The sequence below is a fragment of the Oncorhynchus mykiss genome, chromosome 2 (genome assembly GCF_013265735.2).
Source record: "Oncorhynchus mykiss isolate Arlee chromosome 2, USDA_OmykA_1.1, whole genome shotgun sequence".
NCBI classification, from domain to species: domain Eukaryota; kingdom Metazoa; phylum Chordata; class Actinopteri; order Salmoniformes; family Salmonidae; genus Oncorhynchus; species Oncorhynchus mykiss.
Genome location: NC_048566.1, coordinates 20,602,489 through 20,619,808, shown reverse-complemented (window position 1 = coordinate 20,619,808; position 17,320 = coordinate 20,602,489). Strand labels below are relative to the sequence as shown.

Below are 17,320 nucleotides of genomic sequence, written 5' to 3'. Positions count from 1 at the left end.
TTAGGTTATTGTCCTGCTGGAAGGTACATTTATCTCCCACTGTCCGGTGGAAAAGCAGACTGAACCAGGTATCCTCTAGGATTTTGCCTGTGCTTAGCTCTATTTAGTTTTTTTTATATATATAAAAACCTCTCTATTCCTTGCCAATGACAATCATGCCCATGACATGATGCAGCCACCACCATAATTGAAAATATGAAGAGTGAAACTCAGTGATGTGTTGCGTTGGATTTGCCCCAAACATAACACTTTGTATTCAAGTTCATTTCTTTGCCACATTTTTTGCAGTTTTACTTTAGTGCCTTATTGCAAACAGGATACATGTCTTGGAATATTAGTATTCTGTAAAGGATCATAACAAAGGGGTTGAATATTTTTTTACTCAAGACATGTTAACATTTCTAAAAACGTTGACATTATGGGTATTGTGTGTAGGCCAGGCTGTAATGCAATACAATGTGGAAAAAGTCAAGGGGTGTGAATACTTTCTGAAGGCAATGTAAACCAATTGGAAGACTGTTTCCTTCACATCTGAAAACACAGAAAGCTGAGGGTCTACAGAAGTTATTTCCGGACCATGCAGTAATGTCTTTGATATGTCTTTCCTCCTGTCTCTCTCACCTTCAGTGTTCTCCAGTATGTTTGGGGCGAACCCCCCCTCGTCCCCCACGTTGGTGGCGTTCTGGCCATACTTCTCCTTGATCACTTCCCTCAGCGTCTGGTACAGCTCCGCCCCCACACGCACAGCGTCCCTGAAAGACTCCGCCCCTACAGGAAGTACCATGAACTCCTGCATGGCCAGCTTGTTGCCCGCATGAGAGCCCCCGTTGATGACGTTAAATGCCTGAGGGAGAGGGGGACCAGGGGAGGGGAGGAGAGGGAGACATACATCAGTATTTGTCAATATACAGTATTTATTCATTCATTTATCTAGTTGTTCCTTCATTCCTTTATCCAGTAGTTCCTTTATTCCTTCATCCAGTAGTTCCTTCATTCCTTTATCCAGTAGTTCCTTCATTCCTTTATCCAGTAGTTCCTTCATTCCTTTATCCAGTAGTTTCTTCATTCCTTTATTCAGTTGTTCCTTCATTCCTTTATCCAGTAGTTCCTTCATTCCTTTACCTAGTTGTTCCTTCATTCCTTTATCCAGTAGTTCCTTCATTCCTTTATCCAGTAGTTCCTTCATTCCTTTATCCAGTTGTTCCTTCATTCCTTTATCCAGTAGTTCCTTCATTCCTTTATCCAGTAGTTCATTCATTCCTCTATCCAGTAGTTCCTTCATTCCTTTATCCAGCAGTTTCTTAATTCCTTTATCCAGTTGTTCCTTCATTCCTTTATCCAGTAGTTCCTTCATTCCTTTACCTAGTTGTTCCTTCATTCCTTTATCCAGTAGTTCCTTCATTCCTTTATCCAGTAGTTCCTTCATTCCTTTATTCATTCATTCCTTTATTCATTCATTCGTTCATTAAATGACAGCGATAACTGTCTGAAGCCTTCATCTTATCTTTTTTACAGAGTAGGTTATGGTTTTTGGTCAAATGTATTCTATGACAGTCAACTGAATACAGGTGAAAATGTAACGGTACTGAACTCACAGGAACTGGAAGCACTAGCTCTGTGTTTCCTGCCAGGTCAGCAATGTGACGGTACAGGGGGACACCTTTCTCTGCAGCACCAGCTTTGCATATGGCCAAGGACACACCCAGAATAGCATTGGCCCCAAACTGAGCTGAAGGGAGCAGAATGAATAGGTATGAATTAAGGGAAAGATCAAATTGAAAAAGCACTGGTGAGAAGAAAACGTTCAGACGCCAACTCTTGAGACCAGGACTAGTCCAAGCTGGTGTCTCATATGTGATTCATACAGGTTGTTACTTACACTTGTTCTCAGTGCCGTCCATCTCTATCATCATCTTGTCCAGTTTCTCCTGTTCTACCACACTGACCCCCTGCAACACAGCACATCTTAGAGAGACTGATGAGACATCTTTCTCTCTTTCTCTCAGTTACAAATATGCCCAAACAAATACACTGCAACACAGGACATAACACACACACATACACACGCTCTTCACCGTACTCACCGACTGGATGAGGGCAGGACCGATGGTGTCATTGATGTGACCAACAGCCTTGAGCACACCTAGGAGAAGGAGGGATGTAGCGAAGGATGAGAAGAAACAGGATGAAGAAGAGGTGGTGGAGGAGGAGGAGGATACAGAGACAGGACATAAGAATGAAGAAAAGGACACAGAAAAGTAGTTCATTCTGCACGATCATCCACACACACGCACGCACGCACGCGCACGCACGCACGCACGCACGCACGCACGCACGCACACACACACACACACACACACACACACACACACACATACACACACACACACACACTTTCCTCAGCCCTCACCTTTGCCCTTGTAGCGGCTTTTGTCTCCGTCTCTCAGCTCCAGGGCTTCATAGATGCCAGTAGACGCTCCGCTAGGCACAGCTGCCCTGAAGACACCTGGAAAGAGGAGGGAGAGATTTGAGGAAATGGAGGGGTGAGGGAATGAGGGAAGGGAGGGGGAGGGAGGGGAAGACAGATGGGGGAGGGAATGGAAGGGTTGAGAAAATGAGGGAATGGAGGGGTGAAGGATAGAGGGGAAAGGAACATTTCCCATTAACCAGTTGATAATGGAATATCTCAAATAATCACACCATGTAGTGATGATGAAAAATACCAGTCTCTCACCTTTGTCAGTGTGCAGGTCCACTTCCACTGTGGGGTTCCCCCTGGAATCCAGGATCTCCCTGGCAACAATGATCACTATCGACATCCTGTGGGGAACACACACACACACACATACACACGCACAGTCAGAGACAAATATAATACAGACACAATTCATTCTCACATCTAACAGGCACGCATACAAATGTACATACGTATACACACACACACAGTCACACACACACAGTCACACACACACACACACACACACACACACACACACACACACACACACACACACACACACACACACACACACACACACACGTAGACCCACACAGCACCTTTCATCCTCTCTTCTAGCACATACAGTACAGGCACCAACCCTCCTTCTAACACAGCCATGTTCTAACACAGCCATGTTCTAACACAGACTTGTTCTAACACAGCCTTGTTCTAACACAGCCATGTTCTAACAGCCATGTTCTAACACAGCCTTGTTCTAACACAGTCATGTTCTAACACAGTCATGTTCTAACACAGCAGAGGGATTTCTGCATTATCAAAACAAGCTTTAGAAGATGGGGGAGAAAGATGAGAGGAGCAAGGGAACGGTTGTAGAGATTCTAAAATGATTAAATCCCCCTTTGGCCAGAAATGATGAATATTCTGAGATGGGGTAAGTGATGTTCACAGAGTGAGAGATACAAATTACCTCTTAAATTTATTTTCTGGAGACATAAACAGAAAATATAGAGACTAACACAGGCAGACTTCTACTCTCTCTCTCTCTCTCTCTCTCTCTCTCTCTTTCTCTCTCTCTCTCGCTCTCTCTCTCTCTCTCTCTCTCTCTCTCTCTCTCTCTCTCTCTCTCTTTCTCTCTCTCTCTCTCTCTCTCTCTCTTTCTCTCTCTCTCTCTCTCTCTCTCTCTTTCTTTCTCTCTCTCTCTCTCTCACACACACACACACACACACACACACACACACACACACACACACACACACACACACAGCAAACTGGCACAAACTGACGCATAGTCAGGAAGTAAATGCTGTGAAGCAGATGTACTCCAAGCACATACAGCGACACACACCACACCGCAATTGACAGGCCAACCATCAAACACATTCAACATCGAACCATGGACTAGTAGGACACACACAATGCGCTGTCATTCCTTGACACACACACACACACACCGTCAGTGAGTTTAGACACATAAGCTGATGCAATGGTACCTGTGCTGTGCTGTGCTGTGCAGTCAAGGACTAATCAGAGGATTTGAGCTGGCTGAGGGATGAAATGACGAGAGAAGAGAGCAGAGAGACAGAGGAGAGGAGACTGAGAAGGATAAGAGGAAGGAAGGAATAGATGTATATTGTTTTCCATTACCTGCAGTGTGTGTGAAGCCTGGTAGGGAAAGTGAGAGAATGTGAGCAAATGAGAGAGAAGGAGAGTGAGAGAGGGGCACAGGGAGGAGGTAGAAAAGGGGAGGCGGTGAGAACGTGCGACAGACTGGGGAGGGGGAACGCGCAAGTTATTGGAAGATGCAGAGGAAAGGGGAGGGATCGAGACTGGGGACAGAAAGAGGAGAGGAGAGAAGGATTCAGCATAGCAGCAGTAGGCACCAAAAAATAGGGGTTGTGTGTGTTCTGTGTTTGGCTTCAGCCCAGAGAAATGTCACAAAATAGAATAGAAGAGAATACAACATGGAATACAAAACACAATCTCCCACAACCCCCCTGTCCCATCCCATGATGACACAGTCAACACACTGCGACACAGCAACAGAGCTACAGCCCTAGGCACAGACGCTCAGTATGTTGGCAAACAAGACAATTACACATTCATTTATGCATACATTTGCTGGAACAATATTTCCGCAGATGTCATGAGTACTAGTCAGTAGTGATGTAAGCCCTGATAAGCTCACAAACACAGAGAACAGGCAGAAACAGACGGCAGGGTTGGCAGGAGTGTATGCTGGGACATACTGTGGGATGCATGGGCTTAGCTTGCTGTGTGTATCTGCTAGCTAGAACATACTGGAGGATACATTCACTTAGTTAGCATTAGCATTCATCTTCTACGACATACTGCTGGCTGCAGAAATCTGTTAGTATGGCTATCAGCTTTGTATAGATACAGTATGTGGATTGGCCTTGTATAGACTGTTGTGACCAAACTGTAGGTTGTATTTGGCTTAGCCTTAGCATGCACAGTATAGGAGGGGAGACATTGAACTCCCTGTAGTCCAGGTTAGATGGCCACATGGAATAGATACAGTGCCTTGCAAAAGTATTCTTGGATTTCTTCACATTTTATTGTGCTACAAAGTAAACTGGATTTTATTGTAAAAAAAATTGTCAACAATCTACACAAAATACTCTGTAATGTCAAAATGGAAGAATAATACAAATGTAAAAAAATTAGAAATGAAATATTTTAGTTGTTGCATACGTATTCAGCTCAATTCATGAATTCATGAGTTCATGAATTCATGAGTCAATATATGTTAGAAACACATTTGGTATTGATTATACCTGTGAGCCTTCTTGGGTAAGTCTCGGGGCTTTACACACCTGGATTGTGCAATATCGAATTTCATAATTCTTCATGCTTTGTCAAGATGTTAGGGGTCATGGCTAGACAGCAAATTTCAAGCCTTGCCATACATTGCCATACATTTTCATACATTTTCAAGCAGATCTCAGAAACATTCGCTGTCTTCTTGGTAAGCAACTTCCGTGTAGATTTGACCTTGTGTTGTAGGTTATTGTCCTGCTGAAAGGTGAATTACTCTACCAGTGTCTGTTGGAAAATAGACTGAACCAGGTGTTCCTTTTGCCTGTGATTAGCTCCATCCTGTTTCTTTTTATCCTGAAAAACTCAAAAGTATTTGCAGATGAAAAGCATACCCATACCTTGATGCAGCCACCACCATGCATGAAAATAAGTAGGCAGTTACTCAGTGAACTGTTATGTTGGATTTTCCCCAAACATAAGACTTTGCATTTAGGCCAAAAAGTGTATTACTTTAGTGCCTTGTTGCATACAAGATGGATGTTTTGGAATATTTGTATTCTGTATATTTGTATTCTTCTTTTCACTTAAAGTCATTATTGTGGAGTCACTACAATATTGTTGATCCATCCTCAGTTTTCTCCCATCACATCCATTGAACCCTGTGACTGCTTTAAAATCACCAATGGCCTCATAGTAACATCCGAGAGCAGTTTAATTCCTGTCCTGCACCTCAGTTCAGAAGGATGTCTATCTTGATGTATCTGGGTGGTTTAATACATAATCCACAGCATAATTATTAACTTGACCATGCTTAAAGAGATATTCAATGTCTGATTTGTTATTGTTATCCATCAACCAATCACTACCCTTATTTGAGGCTTTCAAAAAGATCCCTGGTCTCTGTAGTTAAATCTGTGCTTGTGATTCAATATTTGAATGAGGGACCTTACAGATATTTTATGCATGGTGGACAGAAGGGTTAGTCATTAAAAAAATGTCAACCCCTACTATTTCACACAGTGTGAGTCCATGTAACTTATGTGATTTATTAAGCATCATTGTACTCCTGAACTAATTTAGGCTTGCATAAACAAATAGGCTGAATACTTATGCAATGGACATATTTTAGTTATCACACTTTTATTAATCTTTAAAAAATGTTTGAATTTATCTTCCACTTTGACATTACAGAGTAAATTGACAAAAAAAAATACAATTAAATCAATCAATTCTAATTCCACTTTGTGACAATAAAATGTGAAGCAATCCAAAAGGTCTGAATAATTTTGCAAGGCACTGTATGTGAATGAAGGCGGGTAATAGAGGGCCAGTAACTAGTGATGGGTAGCACTTAACCGAATACAGACATGGAGAGATGAAAGATAGAGAACGAACAATAAAGCACACAAGGCAGCTATAAAATACAGAGGGAACCTCAGCGATGAAGGTGACAATTATGGAAGAGAGAGGGGGGAGAGATATCCAGAGGGAATGTGCCACAGGAATGGGCAGAGGGCAGGGAGGATTTTGATTGGCTTCTTCTCTGGTGTGTTCCAGCTGGATGTCATATGACCATCTGCAGCTATTCTGACACTAGATAGTGAGAGCACGAGTTTACACACACGAGAGTGTGTGTAGGGATGTGAATGTGTTTATTTGTGAGGGAGTATGTATGAAGGGATGGACTGTGCCATAGGACACACTATTTACCGTGGCATTTATAATAGAAACAAAGTGTTGGGATGGAAAGACATGCTGAATATTGAACAGATTCAACAGCAAAAATAAAATACAACCAAGTAACATTTTCACATGCACCAGGGTTGGGATCAATTCCACTTCCAATTGTGCCAAATCAGGAAGTAAACTGAAATGGGTTTACAACAACAAAAATGTGTATTGGAATGTCAGTTTACTTCCTACATGGAAATGGGATTTTCAGACAAGAGACTGTATAAAGACAGAAAAACACCAGCAAACTCCATTGCTCCTGTACCACCTTTAGTTATGTCAGTCCTTGTCAGGTCAAAACCTGTTCTAAAAACATAACCTATCCACTCACTATTCCATGACAAACCACAACACAGTGTGCAATTATCTAACAATGTTTAATGTTTGTTTTCATTAATTAGTTTAATTAGTCAACAGTATACAATTAAATTCACAGACACACTAGTGTCTACACAAACATATATGGACTGTACAGCACATGTGTAGTATGTAGTGTGGCAATGTATATATATTTATATAGTGAGGTGGGCAATTAACGCATGTAAAGTTGGAGGGTGGCTCTATATACAACTTGAGTGTGTGTAATCATGTGTGTACATGTGTGTCCGCACATGTGTATGTGAACGGTAACAGCAGAGAGGTTGAACCATAATTGCAGGTATTGAGTGTATTGGGTTCTGATGTGTGTGTGTGTGTGTTAAATGTATAGTTTATATATAGACAGTCCCATCATATCAAATATCTTCACGGTCAGTCGTGACCCTCTCCACCCTTCTTCATTCACAGCATCAGGCAGATCCCCTTGGTATCCTCTCCTCCATCCTTCTGCTCACCTTTCACCCTTGACCCCTGGCAGGAGAAAACACATGACATCATCAGAGGGTGATGTGGATCTCAACTGTCATAGTGGCTTCTTATCTCCTCTCCTACACTGATCTGAAAACATTGGCTATGTCAAAAGCAATATGGAGGATTCTTAATGGGACTGAGGTTTTGTCTGTCCACTTGTTTAATGTCAGAGCAGATGGACAAGTGGTGTAACATAAACCACTGTAGACTATTGAGATCAATCAATAAAATGTATTAATAAAGCCCTTTTTACATCAGGCGATGTCACAAAGTGCTGTACAGAAACCCAGCCTAAAACCCCAAACAGCAAGATATACCCATTGACCACAGACAGGCTAACAACTGGGACAGGCCCAGGTCCAGACTCATCTCATCTGTTCCCTGGACCTTATTGACTCACCTAGTGGATTTGAAAGGACTGGATCGGGATTGGCGTAAGCAAAGACCCTCTATCAGGGTTGATACCTATCCACTACTTTCAGATCAACAAAGGGTACAATAATTGATTTGGGACTGTGCAGTGCAGTGCTGTCCACAGTACACACTTTTACAAACACACACAGACATACAGGTCATGCTCCTCCTACCTCTCACCAGTCGTAACGGGGGCGAGTTGCAGGTGGGAGGTGTCTGGGAGACTCATGGCGAGGGGCGGGCGGAGACGAGGAGCTGGGTGGGGCAGCGAGGGCCAACTGTTGCCCACCTGCCCTCCTGTCCCGGCCGTAATCTATCCCCCGTGCATTTGGGGGAGGGTACCTTCCGGCTGTGCTCCTCCACTCCTCATCGAAGGCAGCAGCCTCACCTGAGAGACAGGGGAGAGGGGGGTTGGGGTCAGAAACCTGGCCAGACTCTAAACAGGCAAGTCTAGCAATGGAAACAAACCGTTGCAAATACAGCCATTTAGCATCCATATGCTTTTTTTACCCAAGGCAAATGGTTTATTATTACTTGGGGGTTAGAAACATGACTCTGGAGAACCATAGTGAGTAGCACATGTAGCTCCGTGACTTACTCTCCTCCAGGTTTATGTAGTCCTGCCGTTCTTCGCGGTCGCCGGTGTGCCGGTTTCGGGAGCGCTCCATCACGTGACCGCGGTCCCAGATGTGGTGGCCAATGGCCAGGCGCTCCAAGCCGCTCTCGCTGTCACGCATCGATTGGCGCGTCTCACGAATCTGAGGGCAGGAGGTAGTGTTCAGCAGGGAGCTGGTAGTAGAGGCCAGTAGCTCTGGAGGACTGGCATTGTAAAACCCTACTGAACAATGTACATGCAATCACAGCACTAAATGTCATTTGGCCTGCTCTCTTACCCCCCCAGGTGCAGTCCTCAGTTCGCTGGTTTGCTGGTAGACTTTAGGGGCTCCCATGTCTGAGGAGGAGTAGGAGATGACTGTGGAGGAAGAGAACGTCTGACAGTTTGGCGAACCAGACATTCTGTCCTAAAGGGAAAGAAGATAACACATCTTGTCCAGCTGGATTATGTTTAAGTTTCAACCACTGAACTCATGTGTGGTCTTTGCTTTAGACAGAGTTGTTGCTGGGTTACAAAACATTAACTCTAAAATGATTTTTTTCTGGACACAGAGAATCTCCATTGAGGGTGTTTCATAGCCCAGGAACATGCCTGATCTGGATCTGGGAAAGCAGGCGAGGGAATACCAGGAATCTCTGAAAATACTCACCATGTTCTCCATCATTCCTCCCATCATTCCAAACATGTCCATGAAGCCTCCCCCCTGGGGAAGGAACACATGAGGAAGTCAGTTTTCCGATTTTGAAATTGAGAATTGGTTTTTAACATATTGGAACGGTGCATTCTGGGCTCTAAGAGGCAGAGATAACATCTTAACACGCAGGGACAAGGACTCACCATTCCCATCATTCCAAACGGCTGCAGGGCTCCAGCCTGAAAAGCAGTAGGAGGTTATTTAACAGCAGACAACAAATATGCAGTATGGCATGAAGTAATATAAAATTAGACTACACTACATATAATCAAAGGGGAAACAGCTATGGTGTATACCTACCAGGGTTGGGTCGATTCCATTTTAATTACAGTCAATTCAAAAAGTTATCCAAATCAAATTCCAATGTTAATCCATTGAAGATAATTTTAATTGTAGTGTACTTCCTAAATTTGAAATGGAATTGAACCCAACATCACACACACTTACTAGAGATACTCAGAGTATTGACACTCTCGCTCACACACACCTGAAGGTGGGGTGCACGGGGAGGCTGAATCTGAGGGCTGAGGGGGAAAGGTTCGTAGCCAAACGACCCAAACAGACTCCTCATCTGTTGCCTCTGGGCTGCGAATGGATCCCTTCAAAACAGAAACAATTTATCTCACTGAGGATACAGACCATGAAAAAACACACAGCAGTGAATAAGGAAAGGGATTGCTGACATAATGATGAAAACTCAGGTGAGAAATCCACCTGTTTCCAGGTGTACTCTTGACCATGGTTACTCATCATGGAATGAGAATATAAGGGGTAAACACATTCTCATGTAAAAAAATAGTAAGCTAGACATAACCATGATCCATCCCAGCCGTGATATAGTTAACTGTGTGGTGTATGTAGTTACCTAATATATTATGGCTGCCTGCCTACACATGGTGGCAGGAGATTAGGCCTTTAAATCTCAGAACAAACGACAACGACTGGGTTGATTCATTCAAATGGGTATAAAAGCAAAACATGCAGTTCGCTTGGATAAAAGGCAATACGATACTCACATCATGTAAGGGTTGTCATCCACGTCATTTAAATATCGAAACATGGTGTTTTGCTTAACTAATTAAGCTAGCTGGGGCTAGCTAAAAACGTAGTTTCTTCGGGCCTCAGTACAAAAAATAATGTAGAGGACAGTAAATGTACGACCTCTCATTCAAATATTTCGACACTTCTAGAACAGCGTACCGACGGACAATAGTGAGAAATGTGCAGCAGTATTGTTAGCAAGTTAGCTATCCTTGCTAGACACCTAGCATCCGTGTTAGGAAACTAGCCTGAAAACTAGCTTACAAACCAACGTTGGAAAGGAGACCCTTAAAGCAGACTTATTTGCCGATAGAAAGTCGTATATTGCTCATGCCTAAGTACAACTTAATACATTGGCTAGGGTTTTCCTAGCAAGATAGCTAGCTATTTTTCCACTGTTGATTGCACATGAAAACGGAAGTCAAGCTGACAAAGGAAGCCAAAACGTCAGGAATCCAAAGGAAGAAAAATGTTGTCTCTACAATTTTCCAACAACCTGACGCCTACAAACGCCTCTCTTTTGTGCAAAACATGCACCTATCCGTTCAGAAGCCGTGGTGCTAAATGTCACCGAATAAAAAACTAATGACCCTGCAAAACGCCTGTAGCCCGCAAGCTAGAATTAAGCGAAATGTCAATAAAAAAAAGGGGGAGGCAACATCCGGAAATGACGCAGGCTCGTCGTCAATGAGGATAGAATGCAAAAAGCCCAACATGCCCTTGCTAATGTGTAATATCTGTCAACCAATGTCACTTCTTTGGTATCTATTTACATTGTATTTTATTTTATTGAATGTCAGTAAAAGAGCTGGTGACAGGGTGTCATTATGTCACTGGGTGACATAAGTTATATAGAGCTTAACATCATCATCAACTATCTTTTTTTCTAAAGCATAGTCTTGATATGACTGTAAAAACAGAACATTTTAAAACAAGACTCAGAAACAACTTTAGGAATCAAAATATTGCCAGAAGTGACAGAAATGTGAGAACACTGCTCTCTACAGGCCTTGCTTTTGAGGATTAAACTGCTGTTGCATGCATGCATGCTCAAAGTTGTGCCAACTGTCAAATGTGTTTTTGAAGTTAAGTTTTAATGTCACATGCACAAGTATAGTGAAATGCCTTCTTGCATGTTCCAAACCCAACAATACAGTAATCCATATCAAAGTAGCACTAAAGAGAACACAAGCTAGAACAAAAACGCATGAGAAATAAAAATAAGAACACAAGGTAATACACTATATACAGGGTCAGTTCCAACACCATATTTACAATGTGCAGGGTTACTGGAGTGATAGAGGTAGACACAGTGCATTCGGAAAGTATTCAGACCCCTTGATTTTTCCCAAATTTTGGGACGTTACAGCCTTATTCTAAAATTGATTAAATAAATATATATATTTAATCAATTTTAGAATAAGGCTGTATATATACATTTTCACAAAACACACCATAATAACAAAGCAAAAACAGGTTAAGACATTTTTGCAAATGTATTATAAAATAAAACACTGAAATATCACATTTACGTAAGTATTCAGACCCTTTACTCAGTACTATGTTGAAGCACCTTTGGCAGCGATTAGAGCCATCCAGGACCTCTACACCAGGCGGTGTCAGAGGAAGGACCTAAAAATTGTCAAAGACCCCAGCCACCCCAGTCATAGACTGTTCTCTCTACTACAGCATGGCAAGCGGTACCGGAGTGCCAAGTCTAGGACAAAACGTTTTCTCAACAGTTTTTACCCCAAGCCAGCCCCCCCTACCAACCCCTCTGCTGCTACTCTCTGTTATCATATATATATATATATATGCATAGTCACTTTAACTATACATTCATTTACATACTACCCCAATTGGCCCGATCAACCAGTGCTCTCTCACATTGGCTAACCGGGCTATCTGCATTGTGTCCCACCACCCACCAACCAATTCTTTTACGCTACTGCTACTTTCTGTTCACCATATATGCATAGTCACTTTAACCATATCTACATGTACATACTACCTCAATCAGCCCGACTAACTGGTGTCTGTATGTAGCCTCGCTACTGTATATAGCCTCACTACTGTATATAGCCTCGCTACTGTTATTTTTGACTGTTCTTTAACTGTTGTTTTTATTTCTTTAATTATCTATTGTTCACCTAATACCTTTTTTGCACTATTAGTTAGAGCCTGTAAGTAATCATTTCACTGTAAGGTTATACCTGTTGTATTTGGCGCACGTGACAAATAAACTTTGATTTGATTTGAGTCTTCTTGAGTATGACGCTACAAGCTTCGCACACCTGTATTTGAGGAGTTTCTCCCATTCTTCTCTGCAGATCCTCTCAAGCTCTGTTAGGTTGGATGAGGAGCGTCGCTGCACAGCTATTTTCAGGTCTCTCCAGAGATGTTTGATCAGGTTCAAGTCCAGGCTCTGGCTGGGACACTCAAGGACATTCAGAGACTTGTCCTATAGCCACTCCTGCATTGTCTTGGCTGTGTGCTTAGGATCATTGTCCTGTTGGAATGTCTGAGGTTCTGAGTGTCCTGGAGCAGGTTTTCATCAAGTATCTCTGTACTTTGCTCCTTTCATCTTTCCCTCTAACCTGACTAGTCTCCCAGTCCCTGCAGCTGACAAACATCCACACAGCATGATGCTGCCACCAGCATGCTTCACCGTAGGGATGGTGCCAGGTTTCCTCCAGACGTGGCGCTTGGCATTCAGGCCAAAGAGTTCAATCTTGGTTTCATCAGAGGAATTGTGGAGCTCTGTCAGAGTGACCATCGGGTTCTTGGTCACCTCCAAGACCAAGGCCCTTATCCCCGATTGCTCTGTTTTGCCGGGCAGCCACCTCTAGGATGAGTCTTGGTGGTTCCAAACTTCTTCCATTTAAGAATGATGGAGGCCACCGTGTTCTTGGGGATCTTCGATGCTGCATAAATGGTTTGGTACCCTTCCCCAGATCTGAGCCTCGACACAATCCTGTCTTAAAGCTCTACGGACAATTCCTTCGACCTCTTGGCTTGGTTTTTGCTCTGACATGCACTGTCAACTGTGCGACCTTATATAGACAGGTGTGTGCCTTTAAAAAAATGTAATGTCCAATAAACTGAATTTACTACAATTTGTAGAAGCATCTCAAAGATGATCAATGGAAACAGGATGCACCTGAGCTCAATTTTGAGTCTCATAGCAAAGGGTCTGAATACTTATGTAAATAATGTATTTCTGTTTTTTTCCATTTTTCATCAAAACCTATTTTCGCTTTTTCATTAAGTGGTATTGTGTGTAGATTGATGAGGAACATATTTTATTTATCCATTTTATAATAAGGCTGTAACGTAACAAAATATGGAAAAGTGAAGGGGTCTGAATACTTTCAGAATGGACTGTATGTATAGGGAGGGGTAAGGCGAATAGGCATCAAGACTGTCTAAAGTCAGTATAAATGAGTGTGCATGTTACAGTATGTGTGTGTTGGAGTGTCAGTGAGTGTGTAGAATACTGTGACTGTGCAAAACTATTTTTTTTGAATTCAAGGGTCAACTCAGATAGTCCGTGAAGCCATTCTGTTAGCTACAGTTGAAGTCGGAATTTTACATACACCTTAGCCAAACACATTTAAACTCAGTTTTTCACAATTCCTGACATTTAATCCAAGTAAAAATCCCCTGTTTTAGGTCAGTTAGAATCACCACTTTGTCAGAATAATAGTAGAGAGAATGATTTATTTCAGCTTTTATTTATTTCATCACATTCCCAGTGGGTCAGAAGTTTACATACACTCAATTAGTAATTAGTATTTGGTAGCATTGCCTTTAAATTGTTGAACTTGGGTCAAACGGTTCGTGTAGCCTTCCACAAGCTTCCCACAATAAATTGTGTGAATTGTGGCCCATTCCTCCTGACAGAGCTGGTGTAACTGAGTCAGGTTCATAGGCCTCCGTGCTCGCACACGCTTTTTCATTTCTGCCCACACATTTTCTACATGATTGAAGTCAGGGCTTTGTGATGTCCACACCAATACCTTGACTTTGTTGTCCTTAAGCCATTTTGCCACAACTTTGGAAGTATGCTTGGGGTCATTGTCCATTTGGAAGACCCATTTGCGACCAAGCTTTAACTTCCTGACTGATGTCTTAGTTTATGCTGCAGTAGGTTGTGTCGGGGGGCTAGGGTCAGTCTGTTATATCTGGAGTATTTCTCCTATCTTATCTGGTGTCCTGTGTGAATTTAAGTATGCTCTCTCTAATTCTCTCATTTCTCTCTCACTCTCTCTCTGAGGACCTGAGCCCTAGGACCATGCCTCAGGACTACCTGGCCTGATGACTCTTTGCTGTCCCCAGTCCACCTGGCCGTGCTGCTGCTCCAGTTTCAACTGTTCTGCCTGCGGCTATGGAACCCTGACCTGTTCACCGGACGTGCTACCTGTCCCAGACCTGCTGTTTTCAACTCTCTAGAGACAGAAGGAGCAGTAGAGATACTCTGAATGTGATTGGCTACAAAAAGCCAACTGACATTTACCCCTGAGGTGCTGACCTGTTGCACCCTCGACAACCACTGTGATTATTATTATTTGACCCTATTGGTCATCTATGAATATTTGAACATCTTGGCCATGTTCTGTTATAATCTCCACCTGGCACAGCCAGAAGAGGACTGGCTACCCCTCATAGCCTGGTTCCTCTCTAGGTTTCTTCCTAGGTTCTGGCCTTTCCAGGGAGTTTTTCCTAACCACCGGGCTTCTACACCTGCATTGCTTGCTGTTTGGGGTTTTAGGCTGGGTTTCTGTACAGCACTGAGATATCAGCTGATGTAAGAAGGGCTTTATAAATTAATTTGATTTGAGATGTTGCTTCAATATATCCACATACATTTCCTTCCTCATGATGTCAACTATTTTGGGAAGTGCATCAGTCCCTCCTACAGCAAAGCACCCCCACAACATGATGCTGCCACCCCCATGCTTCACGGTTAGGATGGTGTTCTTCGGCTTGCAAGCCTCCCCCTTTTCCTCCAAACATAACAATGGTCATTATGGCCGAACAGTTCTATTTTTGTTTCATCAGACCAGAGGACATTTCTCCAAAAAGTATGATCTTTGTCCACATGTGCAGTTGCAAACCGTAGTCTGTCTTTTTTATGGCGGTTTTAGAGCAGTGGCTTCTTCCTTGCTGAGCGGCCTTTCAGGTTATGTCGATATAGGACTAGTTTTACTGTGGAAATAGATAATTTTGTACATGTTTCCTCCAGCATCTTCACAAGGTCCTTTGCTGTTGTTCTGGGATTGATTTGCACTTTTTGCACCAAAGTACGTTCATCTCTAAGAGACAGAACGGGTCTCCTTCCTGAGCGGTATGACGGCTGCGTGGTCCCATGGTGTTTATACTTGCGTACTATTGTTTGTACAGATGAACGTGGTACCTTCAGGCGTTTGGAAATTGCTCCCAGGGATGAACCAGACTTGTGGAGGTCTACAATTTTTTTTCTGAGGTCTTGGCTGATTTCTTTTGATTTTCCCATGATGTCAAGCAGAAGAGGCACTGAGTTTGAAGGTAGGCCTTGAAATACATCCACAGGTACACCTCCAATTTACTCAAATGATGTCAATTAGCCTTTCAGAATCTTCTAAAGCCATGACATAATTTTCTGGAATTTTCCAAGCTGTTTACAGGCACAGTCAACTTAGTGTATGTACACTTCTGACCCACTGGAATTGTGATACAGTGAATTATAAGTGAAATAATCCATCTGTAAACAAATGTGGTAAAAAGTACTTGTGTCATGCACAAAGTAGATGTCCTAACCGACTTGCCAAAACTATAGTTTGTTAACAAGAAATTTGTGGAGTGGTTGAAAAGCGAGCTTTAATGACTACAACCTAAGTGTATGTAAACTAGTTTTAATGACTACAACCTAAGTGGATGTAAACTTCCGACTTCAACTGTATTTAGATGGAAGCTGTTTAGGAGCCTGTTGGTGTCAGACATGATGATGCACTGGTACCGCTTACCGTGCGGAAAGCAGAGAGAAAGGTCTATAGCTTAGGTGGCTCAAGTCTAACAATGTCATGGCCCTTCCTTTCACACGGGCTGTTATAGAGGTCCTGTATAGCAAGGAGCTCGGCCGCAGTGATGTACTGAACCGCCATGCGATTGAGGGTGGTGCTGTTGCCATACCAAGCAGTGATGCAGCCAGTCGAGATGCTCTCAATGGTGCAGCTGTAGTACTTTTTTTGAGGATTTTAGATGGTGTGCATTTCCACAGTACTGCTATCCTCGTGGGGTTCAGTTTTCACTCCAGTCCATTCCACCCATTGGATTAAGTCACGTTTATGAAGTTGATTTATTTGTTGTTGATATTTTGTTTACAAGTCACTGTCATACATACTACTGGCTAGATGCCAGCTACCGCCCGGTCACTCAATCCTGCACCTTAGAGACATGGAATCCCTGGTCACTGTAATAACGGAACACATTACACTTTATTCATATTTAGAATATTGTTCTACTCATTTCATATGTATATATTGTATTGTACTGTATTCTAGTCAATGTCACTGACATTGCTCGTCCTAATATTTATATAATTGCATTATTTTACTTGTAGATTGTGTGTATTGTTGTGAATTGCTGGATACTACTGCACTGTTGGAGCTAGGAACACAAGCATTTCTCTACACCCGCAATAACGTCTACTAAATATGTGTATGCGACCATACAATTTGATTTCATTGTATTTATT

General features: G+C 42.6%; 2 protein-coding genes across 4 annotated transcripts in view; both read right to left on the bottom strand.

Annotated features, from left to right (window-relative positions):
* LOC110537439 (gamma-enolase) overlaps positions 1 to 4,173 on the bottom strand; it is a 12,847-nt gene extending 8,674 nt beyond the window's left edge. Inside the window, exons 1-7 of one of the 2 annotated variants that reach the window (XM_036941413.1) lie at positions 4,106 to 4,173; positions 2,735 to 2,820; positions 2,411 to 2,506; positions 2,085 to 2,143; positions 1,880 to 1,949; positions 1,596 to 1,729; positions 622 to 844 (exon numbers count right to left, since the gene is read on the bottom strand). In XM_036941413.1, coding sequence (XP_036797308.1) covers positions 622 to 844; positions 1,596 to 1,729; positions 1,880 to 1,949; positions 2,085 to 2,143; positions 2,411 to 2,506; positions 2,735 to 2,819 — 667 coding nt within the window. In that variant the 5' untranslated portion in view covers position 2,820; positions 4,106 to 4,173. Of the gene's footprint in view, positions 1 to 621; positions 845 to 1,595; positions 1,730 to 1,879; positions 1,950 to 2,084; positions 2,144 to 2,410; positions 2,507 to 2,734; positions 2,821 to 3,951; positions 4,057 to 4,105 lie in introns of those variants that run through there. The other variant, XM_036941418.1, reaches the window with a different exon arrangement.
* A 3,155-nt stretch (positions 4,174 to 7,328) lies between these two features.
* On the bottom strand, positions 7,329 to 11,258 carry LOC110537428 (myeloid leukemia factor 2). 2 transcript variants are annotated; one of them, XM_021623469.2, is made up of 8 exons: positions 10,560 to 11,258; positions 10,031 to 10,142; positions 9,687 to 9,722; positions 9,499 to 9,552; positions 9,127 to 9,255; positions 8,832 to 8,991; positions 8,414 to 8,621; positions 7,329 to 7,819 (listed from the first exon to the last, which is right to left on the bottom strand). In XM_021623469.2, the coding sequence occupies exons 1-8, from the start codon at positions 10,601 to 10,603 to the stop codon at positions 7,807 to 7,809; spliced, it is 756 nt and encodes a 251-aa protein (XP_021479144.1). In that variant the 5' UTR covers positions 10,604 to 11,258; the 3' UTR covers positions 7,329 to 7,806. The 2 variants fall into 2 exon arrangements, with proteins under 2 accessions (XP_021479144.1, XP_021479153.1); XM_021623478.2 differs by having other exon boundaries at positions 8,407 to 8,621; positions 10,560 to 11,254.
* Positions 11,259 to 17,320: the final 6,062 nt, after the last annotated feature.